The 21,741-nt window shown below is 42.5% G+C and overlaps 1 protein-coding gene across 1 annotated transcript; it reads left to right on the top strand.

The window, feature by feature from the left end:
* The first annotated feature begins 4,542 nt into the window (after positions 1 to 4,542).
* Positions 4,543 to 20,800, top strand: LOC115013697 (cilia- and flagella-associated protein 157-like). The gene is made up of 8 exons (XM_029440156.1): positions 4,543 to 4,678; positions 5,679 to 5,941; positions 6,870 to 7,020; positions 7,144 to 7,390; positions 18,278 to 18,378; positions 18,675 to 18,825; positions 19,539 to 19,797; positions 20,683 to 20,800. The coding sequence occupies exons 1-8, from the start codon at positions 4,596 to 4,598 to the stop codon at positions 20,787 to 20,789; spliced, it is 1,362 nt and encodes a 453-aa protein (XP_029296016.1). The 5' UTR covers positions 4,543 to 4,595; the 3' UTR covers positions 20,790 to 20,800.
* The last annotated feature ends 941 nt before the right edge of the window (positions 20,801 to 21,741 follow it).

Below are 21,741 nucleotides of genomic sequence, written 5' to 3'. Positions count from 1 at the left end.
CAAACATGGTTGCGGAGGCCCAGCGGAGATGGATCCTGTTGCTTTCCTCCCGGGCCTCAGAGCAAAATGACACGCTCAGGGTCCTTACAGAGGAAATGAAAATACCCAGCATGCAAATCTCTTCCCCTCAAGCAACGGTGAATCACTTAGATCAGTCACCTCACTGCTTTGTTCATATATAGAGCAGACGTTGACTATTAACTGAACAATTACTGTAACGATACGATCAAGACAGGAGGGTGGGACTCAATAGCACGACTCAGAGGCAGATCAACTTTAATGGAAATAGTCTTTACTGACACTTTGCAGTGGCTATGGTACACGCATAGACAGCTGATCATACAAAGCATGCAGGAATAATCCAGGGTCAGAGTCAAATCACGGAAACAGGTTCCGTACACAGGTAGATACTCAGCGTAGCAGCACAGCAGACAAGGATCAGGCAAAGACGTAATCATTAGTGATGTGTCCTTCCGTGTCGAGGCTTCGAAGTGTGTGTCGAGTAATCGCGGAAGATTTTTGTGAAGCGTGTATCGATGCTTTTGTTGATGACGTTCGAAGCAAACCGCAATTGAGCCCCCTCATAATCAACACTTTATATAACCGCAAATTTGTGGGTTGTTGTTGTCGTAGTATGCATTGTTGCTGTTGAGTTGTTGGTATTGCGTTTGTATTGGATCATTATGGAGCCAGCCAACTAGCGAAACAATGTTTATGCACGCCAGCATCATCTTCCCTGTGAGCAAGTAAAGAAACCAAATCTAAATCTGTTGAAAGAATACAGGACTGTCTCAGAAAATTAGAATATTGTGATAAAGTTCTTTATTTTCTGTAATGCAATTAAAAAAACAAAAATGTCATGCATTCTGGATTCATTACAAATCAACTGAAATACTGCAAGCCTTTTATTATTTTAATATTGCTGATTATGGCTTACAGCTTAAGAAAACTCAAAAATCCTATCTCAAAAAATTAGAATAGTTCCTCAGACCAAGTAAAAAAAAAGATTTATAACAGCAAAACAAAATCAAACATTTGAAAATGTCCATTAATGCACTCAGTACTTGGTTGGGAATCCTTTTGCACGGATTACTGCATCAATGCGGCGTGGCATGGAGGCAATCAGCCTGTGGCATTGCTGAGGTGTTATGGATGCCCAGGATGCTTCAATAGCGGCCTTTAGCTCATTAGCATTGTTGGGTCTGGTGTCTTTCAGCTTCTTCTTCACAATACCCCACATATTCTCTATGGGGTTCAGGTCAGGGGAATTGGCAGGCCAATCGAGGACAGTAATGCCATGGTCAGTACACCAGTTACTGGTGGTTTTGGCACTGTGGGCAGGTGCCAGATCATGCTGGAAAATGAATTCCTCATCTCCATAGAGCTTTTCAGCAGACGGAAGCATGTAGTGCTCTAAAATCTCTTGGTACACAGCTGCATTTACTCTGGGCTTGATGAAACACAGTGGACCAACACCAGCAGCTGACATGGCTCCCTAAACCATCGCTGATTGTGGGAACTTCACACTGGATTTCAAGCAACTTGGATTTTGCTCCTCTCCAGCCTTTCTCCAGACTCTGGCGCCTTGACTTCCAAATGAAATACAAAACTTGCTTTCGTCTGAAAAGAGGACTTTGGACCACTCTGCAACTGTCCAGTGCTTCTTTTCCATAGCCCAAGTCAGACGCTTCTTCCATTGTCTTGAGTTCAGAAGTGGCTTGACCATGGGAATACGGCTATTGTAGCCCATTTCCCGGACACGTCTGTGAACAGTGGCTTTTGATACCTGGACTCCAGCTTCAGTCCACTGTCTTTGAAGCTCCCCCAAATTCTGGAAGCGACTCTTCTTCACAATGCTGTTAAGGCTGCGGTCATCTCTCTTGGTTGTGCAGCGTTTCCTGCCACATTTCCCCCTTCCAACAGACTTTTTGTGGATGTGCTTTGAAACTGCACTCTGTGAACAGCTTGCTCTTTGAGACATTTCTTTTTGTGTCTTACCCTCCTGATGGAGGGTGTCAATGATGGTCCTCTGGACAGCAGTCAGATCAGCAGTCTTCCCCATACTTGTGATTTAGTTTACTGAACCAAGCTGAGTGTTTTTCAAGGCTCAGGAAACCCTTGCAGGTGTTTCGAGTTAATTAGACGATTCAAGAGATTTGTTGAACACCCTACTAGTATACTTTTTCATGATATTCTAGTATTTAGAGATAGGATATTTGAGTTTTCTTAAGCTGTATGTCATAATCAGCAATATTAAAATAATAAAAGGCTTGCAATATTTCAGTTGATTTGTAATGAATCCAGAATGTATGACATTTTTGTTTTTTTAATTGCATTACAGAAAATAAAGAACTTTATCACAATATTCTAATTTTCTGAGACAGTCCTGTAATGTACATCCCACATACTAAAGATCAGCCTCTGTGGCGCAGCTCGTAGAGCAGGGGATCCACTTTCAAAGGCTTGCCGCAGCTGCCCGTGGTTCGAATTCGACCAGTGGCCATTTGCTGCATGTCATTCCCCTTCATCCAAACTTAAACTGTACTATCATTTAAGGCGTAAAAAGCCCACATTTTTTCCCCAGCACTCTCTTCTCAATAACACGTACACACAATCATCAATTTTTATTTTTAAATAGAACATGATATTCAGTCTTAGATGTGAGCGTCAAAGAATTTAAGGCAAAGATACTTTAAATCCGCTGCAGCCTTGCACTTCGCCAGAAGCTTCAAGTAATGAACCCATTTTCGAAACAATTGGCTGAAGTGGTTCACAAAAGCTTCATTTGCCCATCACTACTTCACACACCTAAGCCATGCCATAATAATCACTCTGCCGGTTTTTACATGTATTGTCCACTTGATGGCACAGTAGAGCAAATGAAGCACCATGAATCTTCGGCCCATGAGTGAACCAATTGGATGGAAAGCTTCAAAGCTTCAATGCTTCACGAAGCTTCATCTCCCCATCACTAGTAATCAGGTCACGGAAACAGGGTCGAGGAGGTCGAGGAGGCCGAGGAGGCACTTGGGAAACAGGAAGACTTTTCCTGACTAACGCTGGAACTCTTGACATCAAAGTACAAAGACGAACTGGCAACGAGAGACAAAACACAGACTATATACACCAAGAAGTGAGAGGGAACGAGACACAGGTGAGGACACTAACAAACAGATTGGGAACACCTGGGGTAGGAAGCAGAAAGAACAGAGAACAGGTAATTAACAAAATAAAACAGGAAGTACAAACACAACATAAAACATCTAATGAATAGGCCGAGACCTAATAATTACAGATTTTCAGGTTGTCCTGACATACAGTCGGAGTGTTTTTAGTGGTTTGTTTTTGTGTATACATGTGTCTGTTATTGTTGTCATAGTGATGTTGCTGTTATATCGTCCACACTGCAATGTTTAGGTTTTATTCCTACACTCTGAGGTCAAGTCCTTTCCCATCATTTGCATTTCATTGAGTTGAATTTACATTCTCTTCATAGAGCCGATGTAATACAGACTAATTCCCAAAGAATAGGAACTGGTTCAGATGTTTAAAGCACATTCAACTTGCAGTGGTTGCACTACATAAATACAGATTATGAAATAAATAATAATAATTTATAATAAACATAATAAAAAAATAAATAATAATAATAATTATCTAAATAATGAATGATTAATCTATAATTTCATTAATTATTGTTTACAATTTCCCACAGGTAAAGCCTACATTTCCAACTTTCATGATGTTCATGTATGATTTCCAGAGCTAAACTAAGTCTGCTTGCCCTTAGCAATATAAGTCTTACAATCTGAAGGCCTCTTTATCCACATTCTCGATGATGGAGCGTCCAAACATTTAGTTCAAACATCTGGAATATTAGCAGACATATTCAAGGATTCAAGGATAATTTATTGTAATTATGCAACAGAGGATGGCACAATGAAATGCAGTTGTAGCTTAGTCCTATGCTGCACACGGAAAACATGACAAAACAGAACAGAACGAAAACACATGTTGAAGTCTGGCAGGAGTTATGTACATTCTCACTAACCATGTATGTATGTACACACATACACATTATCTGTTAATATTTGGATGATTAACAAAATATTGTTTTCGCGATTTGATAGGCTACCTCTGGCATAATTGATCAAAACAAAACAAAATTTCGTCTACATAAAGGTCCATTGTTTGAAACAGAAAATTGATGATGGCTAGTTTATTGTTGAAAAGTGGAGCACTTTCCGAGCAGTCCATGAAGGCTGCATTCCCGACCAACAACTGGAATAAATCCGTAATACTTTCTGATATATAATCATAGAAATAGAAATAATCGATGTATATGTATATAATATGATATAACATAATATAATATAATTTATACTTTACTGTATTATATTATGTCGGAAGGTTTTGTTGATGGACAGTTTATTTTTGCCAAAGAACAAACCTTTCCGAGCAGTCCATGAAGGCAGCATTCACGAGCAATATTTATTTATATTTGAAGAAATTCCCGAAAGAAGGATACAAAAAAGCGGAGATAAACAACATAATACCAGCCAAAATATACAAAAAAAAAAGACAAATACATAACTATGGCGGATACAATTGGTTCTGAGAACAAAGAGAAGTCTTTATATTTGATACAAATTCAATATCTGGAGGAGCAGTTGGAGAGGTAAGTTAAGACTGAGTCAGCTAACGTTAACAGATCTGATTTTCTTGTGGGGGGGGGGTAACAACGAATAATATATCAATGAAGATGTATACACTAGTTTTTCTTTTAAACTGAGAAAATATAACCTAACTAATAAAAAGAGAAACGCTTTATCTTTCGCAACGTTAGTCTTTTAATGTTAGCTAGCTAAGTTAGCATTAGCACCAGTTTGATTGATTGATTGATGAATGAGGATGGATAGATGGATGGAGAGGGACATTTAGATATTGTATTAGCTTTAATGTTAGATCATGAAACTGTATTAAGGTACACTTAAACAATATAAGTTCTGTAAAAATAATTAATAATAATTAGTGCTCCAGAATTTATATAAAGTGACAGGTAAAGTGCTGTGCTATTTTCGTTAAAATATTAGTTAACGTTAACCTTGAACCTGCAAATGTTTGCTTGAAAAATAATTAAAACTAAAACTGAATATTTTTGAATTTTGTCGAGCACATTATTTCGTCTCTCAAACACAATTTCTGTATTTCGAAACCTTGGTCATATTTTTATTTTATTTGAGCTACATCATTTTCTCAATTGAGTTTTTTACTTATTTTTCAAATCCTTGCACATTGTGTACCAAACAATGTGATTTAAAAAATATACAAAACACTGTATGATATGTGGTGAATCACCATCAAAGCCTTCATATTTACTCATACCTCATTTAAGTTTTACTGTTTTACTGTTGTTTTTTGTTAGCCTTCAGCTACTGGTTCTTATAATTATCAATTTATTACACTTCACTTTTGACATACTGTAAGGACAAGCTTCAGTCACATTTTCAGCACGATAAGAACTCTGAGACAGGAAGATGTTAGAACATTTATCTTTTTTTTTTACAACAAAATTCTCTGTGGATTCTTTGATATATATATATATATATATATATATATATATATATATATATATATATATATATATATATATATATAAACATATATTGAACCTGCAGATGCCAGCTTAAATATGACGAGCTGGAGAAACAGAACAAGGACCTGGCCCATCAGTACGGTACTCTGGAGAAGGACAAGAAAGACACCACTCAGCACCTGATACGCTCCGTGGATGCAAACCAAAAGAAGGTGGATAAGCTGGCTGAGATGCTGGAGAGTGAGCAGCAGGATGCCGAACAGGACAGAGACACCATGGAGCTGCAGCACAGCTCGCTCATGCAGGACCAGATCAACACATTTTACTTAGTGAAAAGGAAGATGGGTGAGAAAATGTGTCATTGGAAAAATGTTTTCTACGTTTAGTAGTATTTACTAGTATGTATTATTGTCCTCTTCCACGCCTTTAGAACAGAACTGCAGTGATGGCACTTGTTCTCAAGGTCACAAATTTGATGACTTTAGACAAAATCAAAGAAGACTTGCAACTATGAAGAACAAACGTTACTGTACCGAGTGCCAGTTAAGAAGAAATTATAGCAAACAATTTTTTCTTTGCATACAAAATATTTTTGAATGCAAAACTTTCAGTTAAAAGTTGGTGAAGAGCGCATTGGGTCTTGCCTGTGTTGACTCGGGACTTGACTTCTGTGAATTTCACCTCTGTCAATTCTCTATTTTTTTTTTTCTTCAATCAAGCATTTTAGTTGATGAACTGTAATGATTAGGCGATTATAATCCCTGGGTGTACGACAAGTCTATATATTTATTTAAACATTTGACAGTTTTTTATTTTAATAAAAAAAAATGCTTTAATGCTTTTTTTGACATTTGACAACCCAGTGACACAAAATATGGAAAAGGGATTTTTCATCTCATTGGACCTGTAAAAGCAAACAATGATCAATACATTGATTCCGAAACGTTAGTGTTATCCCCATAAAAAACCGGCAGGATTGTAAAAGCCGATTATCTAGTTCTCAGTGGTTGGGTTAAACCTCAGTGGGCGGGAGAATTTTATGTACTCGGACTAGATTCTTAGTGTAAACATGTATGCTTTAAATTGCTGCGTCAAGTGTTATTGTCAGATATTCTCTTTCTGGAAGAAAGAAATTCGGACACAGCCCCCCAAGCCTGACGTTGGAAAGGTGTCATGCTCGGGGGTTTCAAACACTGATCCAAGCACTTTGTGTGAAACACACTGTGGGAAGCATCCTCTCCTCTCCTTGTTTACACTCCTCTCTTACCCTCAGTGGTTAGAGCTGATAAGTGGCATGAAATGGAGGAGCAGCTGATGCAGAAGAAGTCTGAAATGGTATCTCTGGAGGAACAGCTGGTCAGCCAGAGGGAAGAGCATGAAGCTGCCATCAACAGCCTGATGAATAAAAACTTGGAGGGGGAACGGTAAAGTCTAGGACAGAGTTAGCGTTACATCCGCAGGGACATTTTTCATGCTGATCTTCTTCGTTGATGTTTGATGGTTGCTTCAAAACGTCAGTAAATGTTTTCCCTGTCCTCCAACTACAGGGAGATAATGGAGAGGCAGAACACAGTGGACGAATGCATTGAGAGCAAGACCTTAAAGATTCTTTGGGAGGAGAGAGATCATCACAGCGAGCAGCTGAAGCAGCTCCAGTTCCTCCTGTACAAAAACGTGGTCCTGCTGAAGGAGAACGACATCCTGCAAGACAAAAAAATGGATCTTTGCTTTGAGAGCAACCACCTGAAGGAAGGTCTCAACAGGATTACCCTGGAAAGCTTTATCTTCAAGAAGGTAAGAGGACAAGTTCTGGCAACTTTGGTTGAGTAGTTTCATAATTGTAATTTATGGGGAATCCTGAATTGAACCAGAGACCTGTCTTTGGTTGTGTTTTCACAGTTTTGCCACAGTGGCCACTGTTCACCAAGAGTCAACAGTAGTAGTCTGACTTTTTAAGCCAATGAGCGCAGGATAAGGGGCCAGGGAAATATCAGGGGGAGGAGTTTTATCACCTGCGACAACATCAGCAAGGATGGCAATTATTTTCTTGATTTTTTTGCTGCCAATAAGCACAAAAACAACATCAACGCTAGCTTTGTTCAGACAACAACCATTGGTGTTTGTTTTTTCTTTATTTAAACGTTTCTTCCAATTGAAGCGTGATAAGTTTGTATCTATTACAGCGCTTGCTAATGCTATTCAACAATGCTTGCCGCGGTAGTCCGGTTATACACCTACACATTACTTGCCCAGTCGTCTCTTATTTGTTCAGACACATTGTCTGTTAAGAAGTGGTATAAGTCAGGTTCAGGGGGCATCTGGAATTGAACTAGACACCTCCTCATCTGCAGTCAGATGCTGTACATATGCACTCTATATTATATGCACTCTAACACTGACCTTAGCATCACAAGATCTTGTGTATGAGAGAAGGACAATATATCCTTTATCATGTCACGGTGAGGTGTAGGAGAGGACCCAAAAGCAGTTCAGCAGACGATATAACAAAAAAGCGAGCCTTTAATATAGCAAAAGCTGAATCCAAAGTACAAAATCCAAAGTAACAAACAAACATGGACACGAGCAGGACACGAGCAGGACACGAGCAGGACACGAGCAGGACACGAGCAGGACACGAGCAGGACACGAGCAGGACACGAGCAGGACACGAGCAGGACACGAGCAGGACACGAGCAGGACACGAGCAGGACACGAGCAGGACACATAACATGAACAACGAACCCACAAAGAACACTGAGACAGACAGGGATATATACACAGACACTAAATGAGGGAACGAGACACAGCTGGGAGAGAAAGGCAAAAACACAAGGGCAGGAAGTAGAAACAACGGAGAACAGGTAATTAACAAAATAAAACACGAAGTACAAACACAACACAAAACATCTAACGAACAGGCAGATTGTTACACATCACAATGTCAAAAACTGTGATATTGCACTTTTGAGTTGATTAAAATATTATTATTATTATTATTATTATTATTATTATTATTATTATTATTATTATTATCAGTTACAATAACCCTTAAAAATGGCTTCCCCTGTGGTGTTGGTCGGCAGGGAACGACAAAAAAATGAATTAATCCTGCACACCGCCACCATAAATGTACCTTACAAAACACAGCAGATTTCCCTCATTCCTGAGATCGTTCGACTCGTCCAGTTGCAGTGTGAAAAACTTGCTTTGGCGTAAACGTGTGATCAGCTGATATTTCACATTTTCAGCCATGGCTGTTATTCACCGCTGGACAGTGTCATTGGAGAGGGGGACCCTGTTAATTTCCTCGCTTGCTTTCTCCCCAAACAATACGTTCGTCATAACCTTGGCAGCTGCTTTGACTAAATTCTCACCTATCGAATGAGGTTTTCCTGTTTTTGCGATTCTGTAGCCTTCGCATGTTCCCTTGGTGCAAAAAACTGAGAGGGGCGCCTTCGTCATGTGCTTCTTAAATTCATCACGTTTTCTCTCAAAAAATCCTAAAGGTTTCCCAATGTAATCCTTGTGTTTACTCTGAAAATGTCGCTTGAGCTTGGTGGGTGGTGGTTAGACGGCGAACCGCTCTCCAGGGACTCAGTAACGGACACAAAATCACTTGTTGTCGCTGAGGCTGAACCACTTGTAGCTGCTGAATCACCTGCATCAGGGCAATGCACCGTGACTGTCGCGTCAGATTTTTCATTTCATTTTCATTTAACTGACTCTTGAGCCATCAATCCATCTTGTCAGTTGACTGCTTAAATTGACCGCGTAGATCATTTATGACATAAGATTGTAAAATTACAGTACAGCTGCCTGTTAATCTAAATCTAAGCTACATTCTAGTCCTTTTTAAACAGCTTGAGAAGCACTTTAAACTTATAATATATTAATTTAAAATGTGACATTTTACCAATATACTCAATGACTACTAGGGGTCGCTCACGTGTTCAGCGGACCACGCATTGAGAAAGACTGCCTTACAATGTGAATTTCTGAGCCACCTGCTCCAAATAAGCAGTATTTCACCTCTAAACTGGGTTCATACAATCTAAATTCATCAAAATCATCAGGTAATAAAAAAAGCCAACAAGAGTATGTTAATCTGTCTGTATTGTAGTTGTAGTAGTTTGTCAAATTTATTGTTTTCTAAGTTTTAGAACATTCTAATGTATTATTTATATTGTGTATTGTATTCTACAGCTATACTTCTCTCTTCTAGTGTTGATATATTTACTGTGTAAGTTTTACTCCTGTGTCAGTCAGTCAGAATGTTCATTAGAGCAGACAGACGGATTCGGCCGGCGAATATCTCAGCACCGTGAGTCACAGCGGGCTGATGGAGCGCTGGGTCTAACCTGTGTAATGGCAGCAGCAGAAAGTTTGACGAGTCGGCTGAATCAGTGCTATCTGCTCACTGCTAATGGAAGATCTATCCGTCTCCCATCTCTCTCGCACACTCTACACTGGCAGAGCAGCCTCCTGGGCAGCGGTGGGGACAAGGCGATGATTGTTTCTGCCATTTTGGATTTAATCAAAACAAACTATGAAAACGTGCAGGGATCATTGCTGTAATGTTGACAAGCCCTGAGTCAGCAGAGTCAGGCAGCTGTACTTCTTCTCCCTCTGGTCTGAGGCAGACTGGAGCTACACCGACTCACTATTCATCCGAGACATTACGACCGGGACTGTCAATTATCTGATTATGGTAGATATCTCTGCAACACAGAGACATCTTTGACAAAACGTCAACACTGTTACCTCTTCACACTGTTGATATTGTTAGTTCATTGTTTTAATGTTTTAAGTTTAAATTCTGGCAGATCTTACACATTGAACCTTTAAAGCAGGGGTGTCCAAACTACGGCCCACAGGCCGCAGTTGGCCCACTAGCCGTAGTTTGGTCCATTTTTAATTGGCCCGCAACAAATTCTAAAGGTATAATATGGCCCAGATAGAAACTTGCACTTGAATGTTTTGTACTTATTAGTTCTAACACAGAAACACAGTTTTGACTTGTCAGTTAACTTAAAACATCACGTGTCAGATAAAGCTTGTGCTTTAGATTTTTACTTGATGCATGTGATGAGAGCACAGATGTGACAGACACCGCACAGCTGTTCATATTTTGTGGAGAGTTGACGATAACTTTTGCGTTACGGAAGAGCTGCTTGGTCTTAGGAGTCTAAAGGGCACAACGTAATTCGAGCACGAGGACTTTACCACAGAGAATTTAAAGCTTTCCTGTCTGATGTCGATGCTGAATACGGGGACACACTCCACCGTTCTGATGTGCGCTGGCTGAGTCGCGGCTCCGTGCTGCAGCGGGTTTATTTCCTGAGATCATAAATCGATCTGTTTTTGAAAGAGAAGGAGCGACCTCTTCATGAGCTGAGAGACCCTCCATGTTTGGCAGACCTGGCATTTTTAGTTGATCTTACTGGTCATCTCAACACTGAACAAGAGCCTACTGTGCACATGAAAGCATTCTGTGTGAAGCTCCGTCTCTGTGAGACACACTACGCAACGTCAATGTTGCGCACTTCCCCACGCTGTCCGAAATCAAATGTACTTTTCCAAAGGCCAAGCTTTCTGATAACAAGGGGAAATATGTGTCTGTGATCACGTCTCTCATGACAGTCAGCACTTCCCAGATGTTTCTATCATTAAGAAAGAAATCGAGCTGATGAATGCAGAAGAAGTTTAAGAGAGTCTGCAACTATATAAACTTGTATAATAATAATTATATACGATAATTCCCTAAAGAATCAACATCAGCTTCTCTCCCTCCCAGACTTCTACGGGAGCTTGGAAAAGTTTCCTCTGATGAGACGCCACGCACAAAGAATGAAGAGTCTGTTCGGCTCATATATGTGAGCAAACATTGTCTCTATTAACAAAAGCAGGTTGAGAACCAAAATGAGCGACAGCATCTCTGTGATGTCCTTCGTATCTCAAACCCCAAACTTACTCCTGACCTGCAGCATCCTTCAGTCCAAAGTGCAGCATCACTGCTCCCACTGAGTGCAACGCTGTTCCCATCATAGGAGAGTTAAAACATATATTACACAGTATTCATGTTAATAAGCTACATTTTTCAATAAATTTAGTCAATTAAAGTTGATAACATTTTCTAACTAACGTTAGTTGATGTGTTAACAAGCCCAATAACTTATTTGTTTAACAAGCTTGAGATATATATTAGGTCTCGGCCTGTTCGTTAGATGTTTTGTGTTGTGTTTGTACTTCCTGTTTTATTTTGTTAGTACCTGTTCTCTGTTGTTTCTACTTCCTAGCCCCAGGTGTTCCCAATCTGTTCGTTAGTGTCCTCACCTGTGTCTCGTTCCCTCTCACTTCTTGGGGTGTGTGTAAATAGAGTCTGTTTTGTTTGTCTCTCGTTGCCAGTTCGTCTTCGTACTTTGATGTCAAGAGTTCCAGCATTAGTCCCGTCTTCCTGTTTCCCAAGCGTTTGATTCCCCGGCTTCCTCGACCTTGTTTCCGTGACTCGATTCTACCCTTGCCTGATCCTTGTCTGCTGTGCTGTTATGCTGAGTATCTGCCCGTGTACCAAACCTGTTTCCGTGACCCGACTCTGCTCCTGGATTACCCCTTGATACTTTGTATGTTCAACTGTCTATGCGTGTACCATAGCAACTGCAAAGTTTTCAGTAAAGACTATTTCCATTCAACATTTATCTGCCTCTGTGTCGTGCAATTGAGTCCCACCTCCCTTCTGTCTTGATCGTACCGTTACAGTACGAACTGGCCAAAGACATGGACTCAGCCGACTCAGAGAAGGTTAAGACGGTGCTCGGTGCTCAAGGCATTCGTCTCCACAATCTGGATGAGCAGCTGTCATCCCTGTGTGTCGGAGTGAGGTCTCTGAAAGACAATCAGACGGCATTCCAGAGCGACATAGGTGGTCAAGTGGACCAGCTAGCTAAGCAGCTCCAACAGCTGGGGACATGCGTCCAGTCACTATGTTCTGAGATGGCCACGCCGTGGGGCCAGGCCGCTACCGGTCAAGGTGTGGTGGTCATCCCTCCCGTCACCACGACTACTCCCCAGCCAATGATTCGTCTCTCCAGACCCGAACGCTTCTCCGGCGATTTGGAGAATTGCAGAGCGTTCTTAACCCAATGTTATTTACATTTTGAATTACAAGCTGCTTCTTTTCCAACTGCGCGTTCCAAGGTGGCGTTTGTGATTTCTTACCGTTCGGGACGGGCGGCGGCTTGGGCTACGGCAGAATGGGCCAGGGAGGCACCAATTTGTCAATCCTTAGGAGCCTTCACAGAGACTCTAAGGAAGATCTTCCACCACACGGCTCCGGGTCGAGAGGCAGCCCGTGCACTCACCAGTATTCGACAGGGGAACTGGCTGACTTCGGACTATGCTGTGGAATTCCGGACATTGGCGGCCGACAGTGGATGGAATGAGCAGGCGTTGTTCGACGCATTCAGGAGTGGACTCTCGGATCGTATCAAGGATGAGCTAGCACCATTGGAATTGTCCACAGATCTGGACTCTCTTATTGCCCATCGCATCCGAATCGACAACCGATTCCGGGAGAGAGAACGAGGACTATCGACGGTCGCAGCTCACAGATACGAGGGACGGGGTGGTTCCGGTCACACTTTCACCCAAGGTCTGGGGTATTCTCGGATTCAGAGACCACCTTATTCGCCGACAGTAACCTCACCAGACGAGGAGATGCAGTTGGGCCGCACCAGACTGTCTCAAGCGGAGAGACGGCACCTGATGAGAGAGGGTCGCTGCATCTATTGCGCTGAGTTTGGACATTTTGTTAATAGATGTCTAGTAAAAGCCAAAGCTCACCAGTAAAGAGGGCACTGGTGAGCCGAGCAGTTTCTGGAGGAGGACCCTCTCGAGCGCTGACATCTGCCACGCTCATCTCGTCGTCAGAGACCATAATTCATCCCGTGCTGATCGATTCCGGAGCAGACGAGCGTTTTATGGATGAGGGAATGGCTAAGAGGTTGGGTTTGAAGTTGCACTCATTACCCGAGGTGTTGGAAGCCAAGGCTCTGGACGACAGGGTACTGTGTCGAGTTTCCCATATAATTCAACATGTGCAACTGGTCATGGCTAATGGACATTCGGAACAGATTGAGTTCCATGTGTTTGAAGCTCCCACACACCCGATAATTCTGGGGTATCCGTGGCTTGTCCAGCACAACCCTCACATGGACTGGGCCGGAGGAGAGGTATTGGGATGGCACTAGAGGTGTTCAACCACGTGTTTTCCAGGCTGCAAGGAACGAGGTCTGGGAATGACTATTTTGGACAAAAGATCCAGTGGAAGTCTGGAGAGGGACTTTCCGGATTTGGCCAAGGTTCCGGCGTGCTACTTGGGGCTTAAAGAGGTCTTCAGTAAGACCCGGGCCATGGCTCTGCCACCTCACCGAGAGTATGACTACCCGGTTGACCTACTTTCGGGCGCTGCACCTCCGAAGGGTCATTTATGTTCCCTGTCTGCGCCAGAGAGAGAGACTATGAGGGAGTCAAGATATTCACCAAACTGGACCTACGCAACGCGTATCATTTGGTGAGGATAAGGGAGGGGGATGAGTGGAAACTACGAATACCTTGTAATGTCTTTTGGACTGACCAACGCTCCAGCGGTGTTCCAGGCCCTGGTTAATGACGTTCTCCGGGATATGCTTAATCGATTTGTGTTCGTGTATCTGGATGACATCCTCATTTTTTCACCAGATGAGGAGACCCATATACAGCACGTCGGTCAAGTGTTACGACGCCTTCTCGACAACCTGCTGTTTGTCAAGGCGGAAAAATGTGAGTTCCATGTCAAGACTGTTTAGTTTCTGGGATTTATCATCGCTGAGGATAGCATTCGAATGGATGAGGCGAAGGTCAGTGCGGTCACTCAGTGGCTTACCCCCACCAGTCGGAAGCTGGTGCAAAGGTCCCTGGGGTTTTCAAAATTTTAATCGAAGATTCATTAGGAATTACAGCACTGTGGCAGCGCCTCTACACGCCTTGACCTCGCTTTCTGTCAAGTTTTGTTGGAATGAAGGGGCTGAGAAGGCATTTCAACGACTGAAGACAAGCTTCGTTTCCGCTCCCATCCTGACCTTGCCAGACCCCAGAGACAGTTTGTGGTGGGGGTGGGAGCAGTTCTGTCCCAACGATCTGTTTCGTACAATAAATTGCACCCATGTGCATTTTTGTCCAAGAAGCTGTCACCAGCAGAAAGAAATTACGATGTCGGCAACAGGGAGTTACTTGTCATTAAGGTGGCGCTCGAGGAGTGGCGACACTGGCTGGAAGCAGCAGAGCAGCCATTCCTGGTTCTTACGGACCACAAGAACTTGCAGTACATTCAGTCGGCGAAGAGACTGAATTCCCGGCAAGCCCGATGGGTTTTGTTTTTCACCCGCTTCAAGTTCACACTAACCTATCGGCCGGGGTCTAAGAACATTAAGGCGTACGCACTATCCCGCCTTTTTGATCCCAACCCGACCCCCAGACTCCCTTCATTTGTTTTGCCGCCTTCTCGTGTTGTGGGAGTGGTAACCTGGGGAATCGAGGAGAAGGTAAGAAAGGCCAATATAGACATTCAGATTCCTGAGGGGGGTCCCGATAATCGTCTGTTTGTGCCAGAGCAGTTGTGCCCACAGGTGATTCATTGGGCCCATACATCCCTCGTTTCCTGTCATCCCGGGGTTCGGCGGACCCTGTTCGTCATTCGGCAGTGGTTCTGGTGGCCGTCCATGGAGAGGACGGTCAGGGAGTACGTGGCTGCCTGTCCGGTGTGTGCATGCAACAAGTCCTCACGTCAACCGCCATCGGGTCTTCTATGACCCCTTCAAGATTTCGTCACTGAGGGACAATCCACTATCCTAACCGTGGTTGACGGGTTCAGTAAAATGGCACATTTCATTGCATTGCCCAAACTTCCGTCGGCGAAAGACGGCGGAGGTACTTCTCTCTCAGGTGTTCCGGATCCATGGTTTCCCGAGGGATGTGGTTTCCGATCGGGGTCCTCAATTTGTCTCGTTTTTGGGAGCCAAGGTTAGCCTTACATCTGGGTACCATCCCCAGTCGAACGGACAGTCTGAGAGGATGAACCAGGAGTTAGAGACTTGTCTACGGTGTCTCATCTCCCAGAACCCCACAACCTGGAGCAAGCACCTAATCTGGGTTGAGTATGCCCATAATACCTTACCTGTCTCTTCTTCTGGTTTGTCCCCTTTCCAGTGTGCGTATGGGTATCAGCCACCTCTGTTTCCGGACCAGGAGTTGGAGGCCAGTGTTCCGTCAGCCCAAGCTATAGTTCGTTGTCGTCGGATGTGGATTCGGGCAAGACAAGCTCTTCTCCGCAGCTCCGCCACCTATAAAAGGGCAGCTGATAAGAGGAGAATCCCTGCACCCAATTATGCTCCAGGACAGAGGGTGTGGTTGTGCACCAAGGACCTTCCTCTACAGGTGGAGTCACGCAAATTGGCTACACGGTTTGTGGGCCCGTTCCCGATCTCCAGGGTCATCAACCCTGTAGCAGTGAGGCTGCAATTACCACGGTCCATGAGAGTACACCCCACCTTTCATGTGTCTAGAATAAAACCTGTGAAGGAGAGTAATTTGGTTCCCACAACCAAACCCCCACCTCCCGCCCGGTTCTTCGAGGGGGGGGGGGAACGTCTACACGGTCCATCGTCTCCGGGCGGTGAGAGAGGGGCAGGGGTCGTCAATACCTGGTGGATTGGGAGGGGTATGGTCCTGAGGAGAGACAGTGGGTGGCTACCAAGAACATTGTGGACCATACTCTGATCCAGGATTTCCACCGCCAGCATCCTGATGCACCTGGGACGTCAGGTGCCGTCCCTAGAGGGGAGGGGTACTATTAGGTCTCGGCCTGTTCGTTAGATGTTTTGTGTTGTGTTTGTACTTCCTGTTTTATTCGTGGTCGTCTGTTGTTTCTACTTCCTACCCCCAGGTGTTCCAATCTGTTCGTTAGTGTCCTCACCTGTGTCTCGTTCCCTCTCACTTCTTTGGGTGTGTGTATATAGAGTCTGTTTTGTTTGTCTCTCGTTGCCAGTTCGTCTTCGTACTTCGATGTCAAGAGTTCCAGCATTAGCCCGTCTTCCTGTTTCCCAAGCGTTTGATTCCCCGGCTTCCTCGACCTTGTTTCCGTGACTCGATTCTACCCTTGCCTGATCCTTGTCTGCTGTGCTGTTACGCTGAGTATCTGCCCGTGTACCAAACCTGTTTCCGTGACCCGACTCTGCTCCTGGATTACCCCTTGATACTTTGTATGTTCAACTGTCTATGCGTGTACCATAGCAACTGTAAAGTTGTCCCACCTCCCTTCTGTCTTGATCGTACCGTTACAATATATCCATCCCCCCCCCTCTCACCCTGAGGCTTCTGTTTTGAGAATGTGCTGCATACCCTTGTTACAAAATAAATGAAACCTCATTAATAGAAAGCTGTGATTCTAAGCTATATTCAATTATCAAGCATAATTGACATTTGATTTTGTTTTTTAGGCAATATACCTCAAAAGTATAAGTGGCCCAGCCCTTCGTATATTTTTCTGTATGTGGCCCTCAGTGAAAAAAGTTTGTTTGTTCTGTTTATTATTATAGAGCGCCACAGGAAGTCATTCCTGCCTCTGGCCATCAAACTATTTAACTCCTCCCTCAGAGCGTCAGGCACTGAGTCAATAGACTGGTCCTTGGACTCATTTCACCCATCAGCAGCCATAACCCCATAAATATCATATCTATACTAATACTACCTGTGCAATTATTAAATTGTGCAATACTCAAATCACTGAGCATCATTACTGTATTACACTGTACACTTCAAGCAATAATCTTGTTTTCTGCATTAATATCATTATTAATATTATTACACTGCTGTATGTATTGTAATATACATATTTTTACATTGTTATATACTGTAGTACAATTTTTACTTTGACTCTTCTGTGTTTGTATAAATATTTTAGTTTATTTTATTCTAAAATGGAGCAACTGTAATCTAATTCCCCCGGGGATAAATAAAATATTTCTGATTTATTGCAAGTATTATCCTTATTTTTCTCATATGCAGCTCCAGAGAGAAAAGCATTGGAAGACATTATTTTAGAAATTTAATTTACATATATGTGCTGCTGTTTTCCACACTGATTTGTATGTCAATGCAGAGGTGTGTTTTAGTGTTAAAGGACAGGTTAACATTTAGTCGGGTCTGCCTTACAAAAACCACATTATGTACAAAGAAAGGGTTATTGGTTGTTGCAAAAACTTCATCCGTCAATCAAGTGGCCATCTTTCAAACTGTCTTTTTAGTACCGTACTTTAAATTCTCTCTGTTTCAAAAAACGGTGTTTGCTTCCTAAGAGGGAAGTAACTCAAAGGGATCATTTTGTACTCAAAAAACTAACTTTGGAAGAGCTTGATGTAACTCATAGTTTTGATTCTTCGATGAGTGCCACACCTGCATCTGAAATGGAGGCAAAATAAGCTTTATTTAAAACTTTTCATGTGAGCATAATTGTATTTATGACAAAAACGTATATAATTCTTTAAATCAGCTGATATCTTTGGCTCTAGGCTACACACAAGAGGAGCAATATAGCTTATTTCACCTTCTCCTACCTTGCCAAAATCATTCAACATCTTCCCTATTCAGGAGGAGCAGCAGCTGATGAAGGAGTTGCAGAAGGTGAAGGTGGAGCGAGAAGACTTTATCATCGCCCACAAGAGCATGCTGGCCGAGAAAGAGGCTCTCAGGTAAAATATTTGTATTTGTACTGTCCATAAAGTGCCTAAGAATCAGATTAATGGTCATTTCAAGAACGTTATAATCCTTAAACCCAATTTTTAAATACTATTTATGGCCTACTCCACTGCCTCCATTCACAGAAGTAAACGGACAGTACAAGCTAATGCAACTTAAATACATCTAAGGTAGTCTGCATCCATACATGAACCACAGACTTGTTGGTCTGCAGTGAAATGCTCTACCACTGAGCTACAGCCCCGCTGGCTGAGCAGTCATGGTGTTGTTTTCTGTGGTGGGTTTTCAGAGAGCAAGTGGCCTCAGTGTCCAAGGAGAGCCGCCGTAAAACAGCCGAGGCAGATCAGCTGAGGGCCGAGTTCCAGATGGAGAGCAGCAGGATAAGGCAGCTGGAGGGCGTTATGCAGGAAGCAGTCATCATTCTCCGCCACATCATGACGGTAAAAACACACAGTCCTTTCAGGAGCATCAGGACGGCTGCTTTAGTTCCCGCTGGAGCGTACTGATGGCTTGAAATGAAATCCTGCAGCTCTGAAATGTCATACTTTCTGAGGGAGCTGTATTCCAGAGAGCGAAGAGGAGTCATTGGTTATTGGTTCAATTTACCCTCTGCTGTTCAGACAAACATCCAGCAGTGGAAGAAGTATTCAGATCCTTTATTAAGGATCCTTAGCAAGTCAAAAACAATCCAACATTGTCAAACACTCCATTACAAGTAAAAAAATAAAATAAAATTAACTAAGTGTTCTTCGTAACAAAAGTAAAAGTACTCAGAAATACTCATATAAAGTTAAAGTACCTCAAAGTTATACATTACTGTTTTCCACCACTGCAGACATCTGGGCTTTAGCAATAACTGAACAGCTGCTTGGCTTTTCTGCATAAGTCTAAACTATGACGGAAAGGTCAGCATACTCTTAACATGTAAAAAATATGCATCTGTATTTATTTAGCCATAACATATTCTGACCCCAACCATAAGTCTGAAGAAAGTAAAGTTTTTGAACGAATGAAGAGAGAAGAAGCCAGAGACATCTACGGTCCTGAAGGTATAAATACTAAAAAAGTCATCTCATTAAGAAGAGAAAGATTGTGTTTCTGGGTTGAGATCCTTGCAGATTATTGTAGCTCTGATGATGTCTGTCCTCTGCAGGACTCAGAGAAGCCTTCGGAGACTGAGTGGAAGATGCTGAGGCTACTGGAGATCCTGCAGAGCACCGCCCCCCAGGGAATGGGCTCCGTCCTCAACAAGTCACCTGAGAAGAGCAGTCGAGGACAGAAATCGCAGACCACTGACCACAAACCAGCCCGGTCCTGGAATCCTTCTCAACGGAATCGTGTCTGTTTCCTGTTCCTAGAGCACACTGCAGCTGTTTCCTCACAGCAGCACAGTGGGCTGGATCAGAGTCCTGGTGAGGCTTGAGTCCCACCAGAACCAGATTAACTGTTAACAGTATCATCAAAATATGCAAACAACGAGGCGTTTTCAGCCACAGGAAGTAGCTGTTTTGAGCTAAAAAGCTAAAAAAAAGAAAAAGAAAAACGGCGTACACTACCTGCTCAGCTCCAAACAGCAGACAAAGTTAAGCCCTTTTCAAACTGGACAGAAATACCCCAATACCCAATTATATCTGTCTTTTGTCTTCAGAGGGAAAGGTTACAATCAGCATGTGACTCTGCGGCAGTCACTGTGGAAACATGACCCTTTCCCGCCGCGCAACTCTATATGACGCACGTTAGAGTGAATATATAATAAATAAAATGTACAGGGATTTGTACAATTATTATAATTTAATAAGGTGCAAAATATATCATAAATATGCGCTCATCAAAGCCACCAGTCAGACAAGAGTCATTTTACTTTACTGATCGTAGTAAAACACACGTCTTTCCACTGTTTTCACTAACTCTGGTTTGAGAGTTTGAAAGAGACATACTAAGTAACAGTGAATAATAAGTGAAGAAAGCTAAAGAGACAGATATTTTTCTCAGTAGTTGGTGAAGACTGAAAACAGAGTAAATATTAGAATTCTATCAGTCAGGCGGCCAGGACCTGCAGACAGATTGTGACGTCGCAGCAGAGCACGCGCCAGATAAAAAAGAAAAAGCAACTGTTTGCTAACAAGTTAACCATATCAACTTCATAAGGTGTTGTGTTCACAGCGAGTTTCTGCTTTCACACAATTAATCAATTAATAATGAATAAATATATAATATATCATAATTGTAGTTATTTTATTTTTTGCAGAAGTCAAAGTTTCTTTTTTATAAATGCTGTCGCTCTGTCCGTTCCTCAGGAACCTCTGCAGTCAGAAGACCTCCAGCTCTGTCCGCTCCTCCGGCTGATCCAGAGGCGGGAGCCTCCCCCTCTGCAGACTGCTCAACCAAATCCAGTCAACAGTAAAACAGGCCGCCCCATTTCAAAATAAAGGTTTTAGTCAATTATAATCTACTTCTGTTCTGACTGCTCGGTAGATTTGTAGATCTAAACATTTCCAGAGTATAAAGTCATTTTTATAATTATGACGATTATTCTGTTGAATTGTTTTCAACAATTATTAAAAGCTAAATAATGAACTGCCCATCACAAGTTCCAAGATTCCAAGCTGACATCTTCAAATGTCTTTTTTTTTGTTCACCCAACAGTCCGAAACCTAAAGAAGGTGCGTTTGTAATGATTAAAACAAAGGAAAGCAGACGTTTGCACATTGGATAAACTAGAACCAGAGAATATTCTGTATTTTTACTTGATAAATGACCTGAATGATTAACTGATAACAACATTGATAATGCATAATGAAACATTCTTAAAACATTATAAATATATATTATTTGACAAACTGTCAACTAAAACAGTACAGTACAAAACAAAAATATACAGATAGTCCATTGATTACAAAGGGATTAGGAAATGCCTACAAAAAGAAAACACTTTATAAACCACTGGACTTTCATCGCTCATATGTTTCAGCCGGTTGTGTTTCTACTCATTCAAAACATGTCCCACATATCTGTGTTCTCTCAGAAGTTATGCGTCTGTATTGTATGTACAAGACTACTACCATATCAGCCAACCTGATGGCTGATATGGTAGTAGTCCTGTACAATACAGACACATAACTCCGTTTGAGATTGAGAGTGGCTGTGTGGAGGTGGAAATCCAAAACTAACAGAAAACCCTTCTGATCAGGCATAAATAGTTTATTGTCCACACAAATTTTAAATTCACCACCTCGGATCAGTTGCAGCTCACAGTCGCTTCCCTCAGCTGTTCAGTGGGAAGCATCCTGGAGTCTGGACACAGTCCCAAACAGCAAATGTGTCTCTAAGCGAGGGGGACGCAGAGTCATCAACAC

This window comes from Cottoperca gobio, chromosome 9, assembly GCF_900634415.1.
Source record: "Cottoperca gobio chromosome 9, fCotGob3.1, whole genome shotgun sequence".
In the NCBI taxonomy this organism is placed as follows: domain Eukaryota; kingdom Metazoa; phylum Chordata; class Actinopteri; order Perciformes; family Bovichtidae; genus Cottoperca; species Cottoperca gobio.
The sequence above is the reverse complement of the archived record's forward strand: the minus strand, read 5'-3'. Positions and strand labels throughout refer to the sequence as shown.

Excerpts from the sequence above, each read along its gene's own strand:
- LOC115013697 (XM_029440156.1), top strand. The coding sequence starts at position 4,596 with ATGGCGGATACAATTGGTTCTGAGAACAAAGAGAAGTCTTTATATTTG. Across the intron at positions 5,942-6,869 it reads CTTAGTGAAAAGGAAGATGG|TGGTTAGAGCTGATAAGTGG; the intron begins GTGAGAAAATGT and ends TCTTACCCTCAG. Across the intron at positions 7,021-7,143 it reads AAAAACTTGGAGGGGGAACG|GGAGATAATGGAGAGGCAGA; the intron begins GTAAAGTCTAGG and ends CTCCAACTACAG.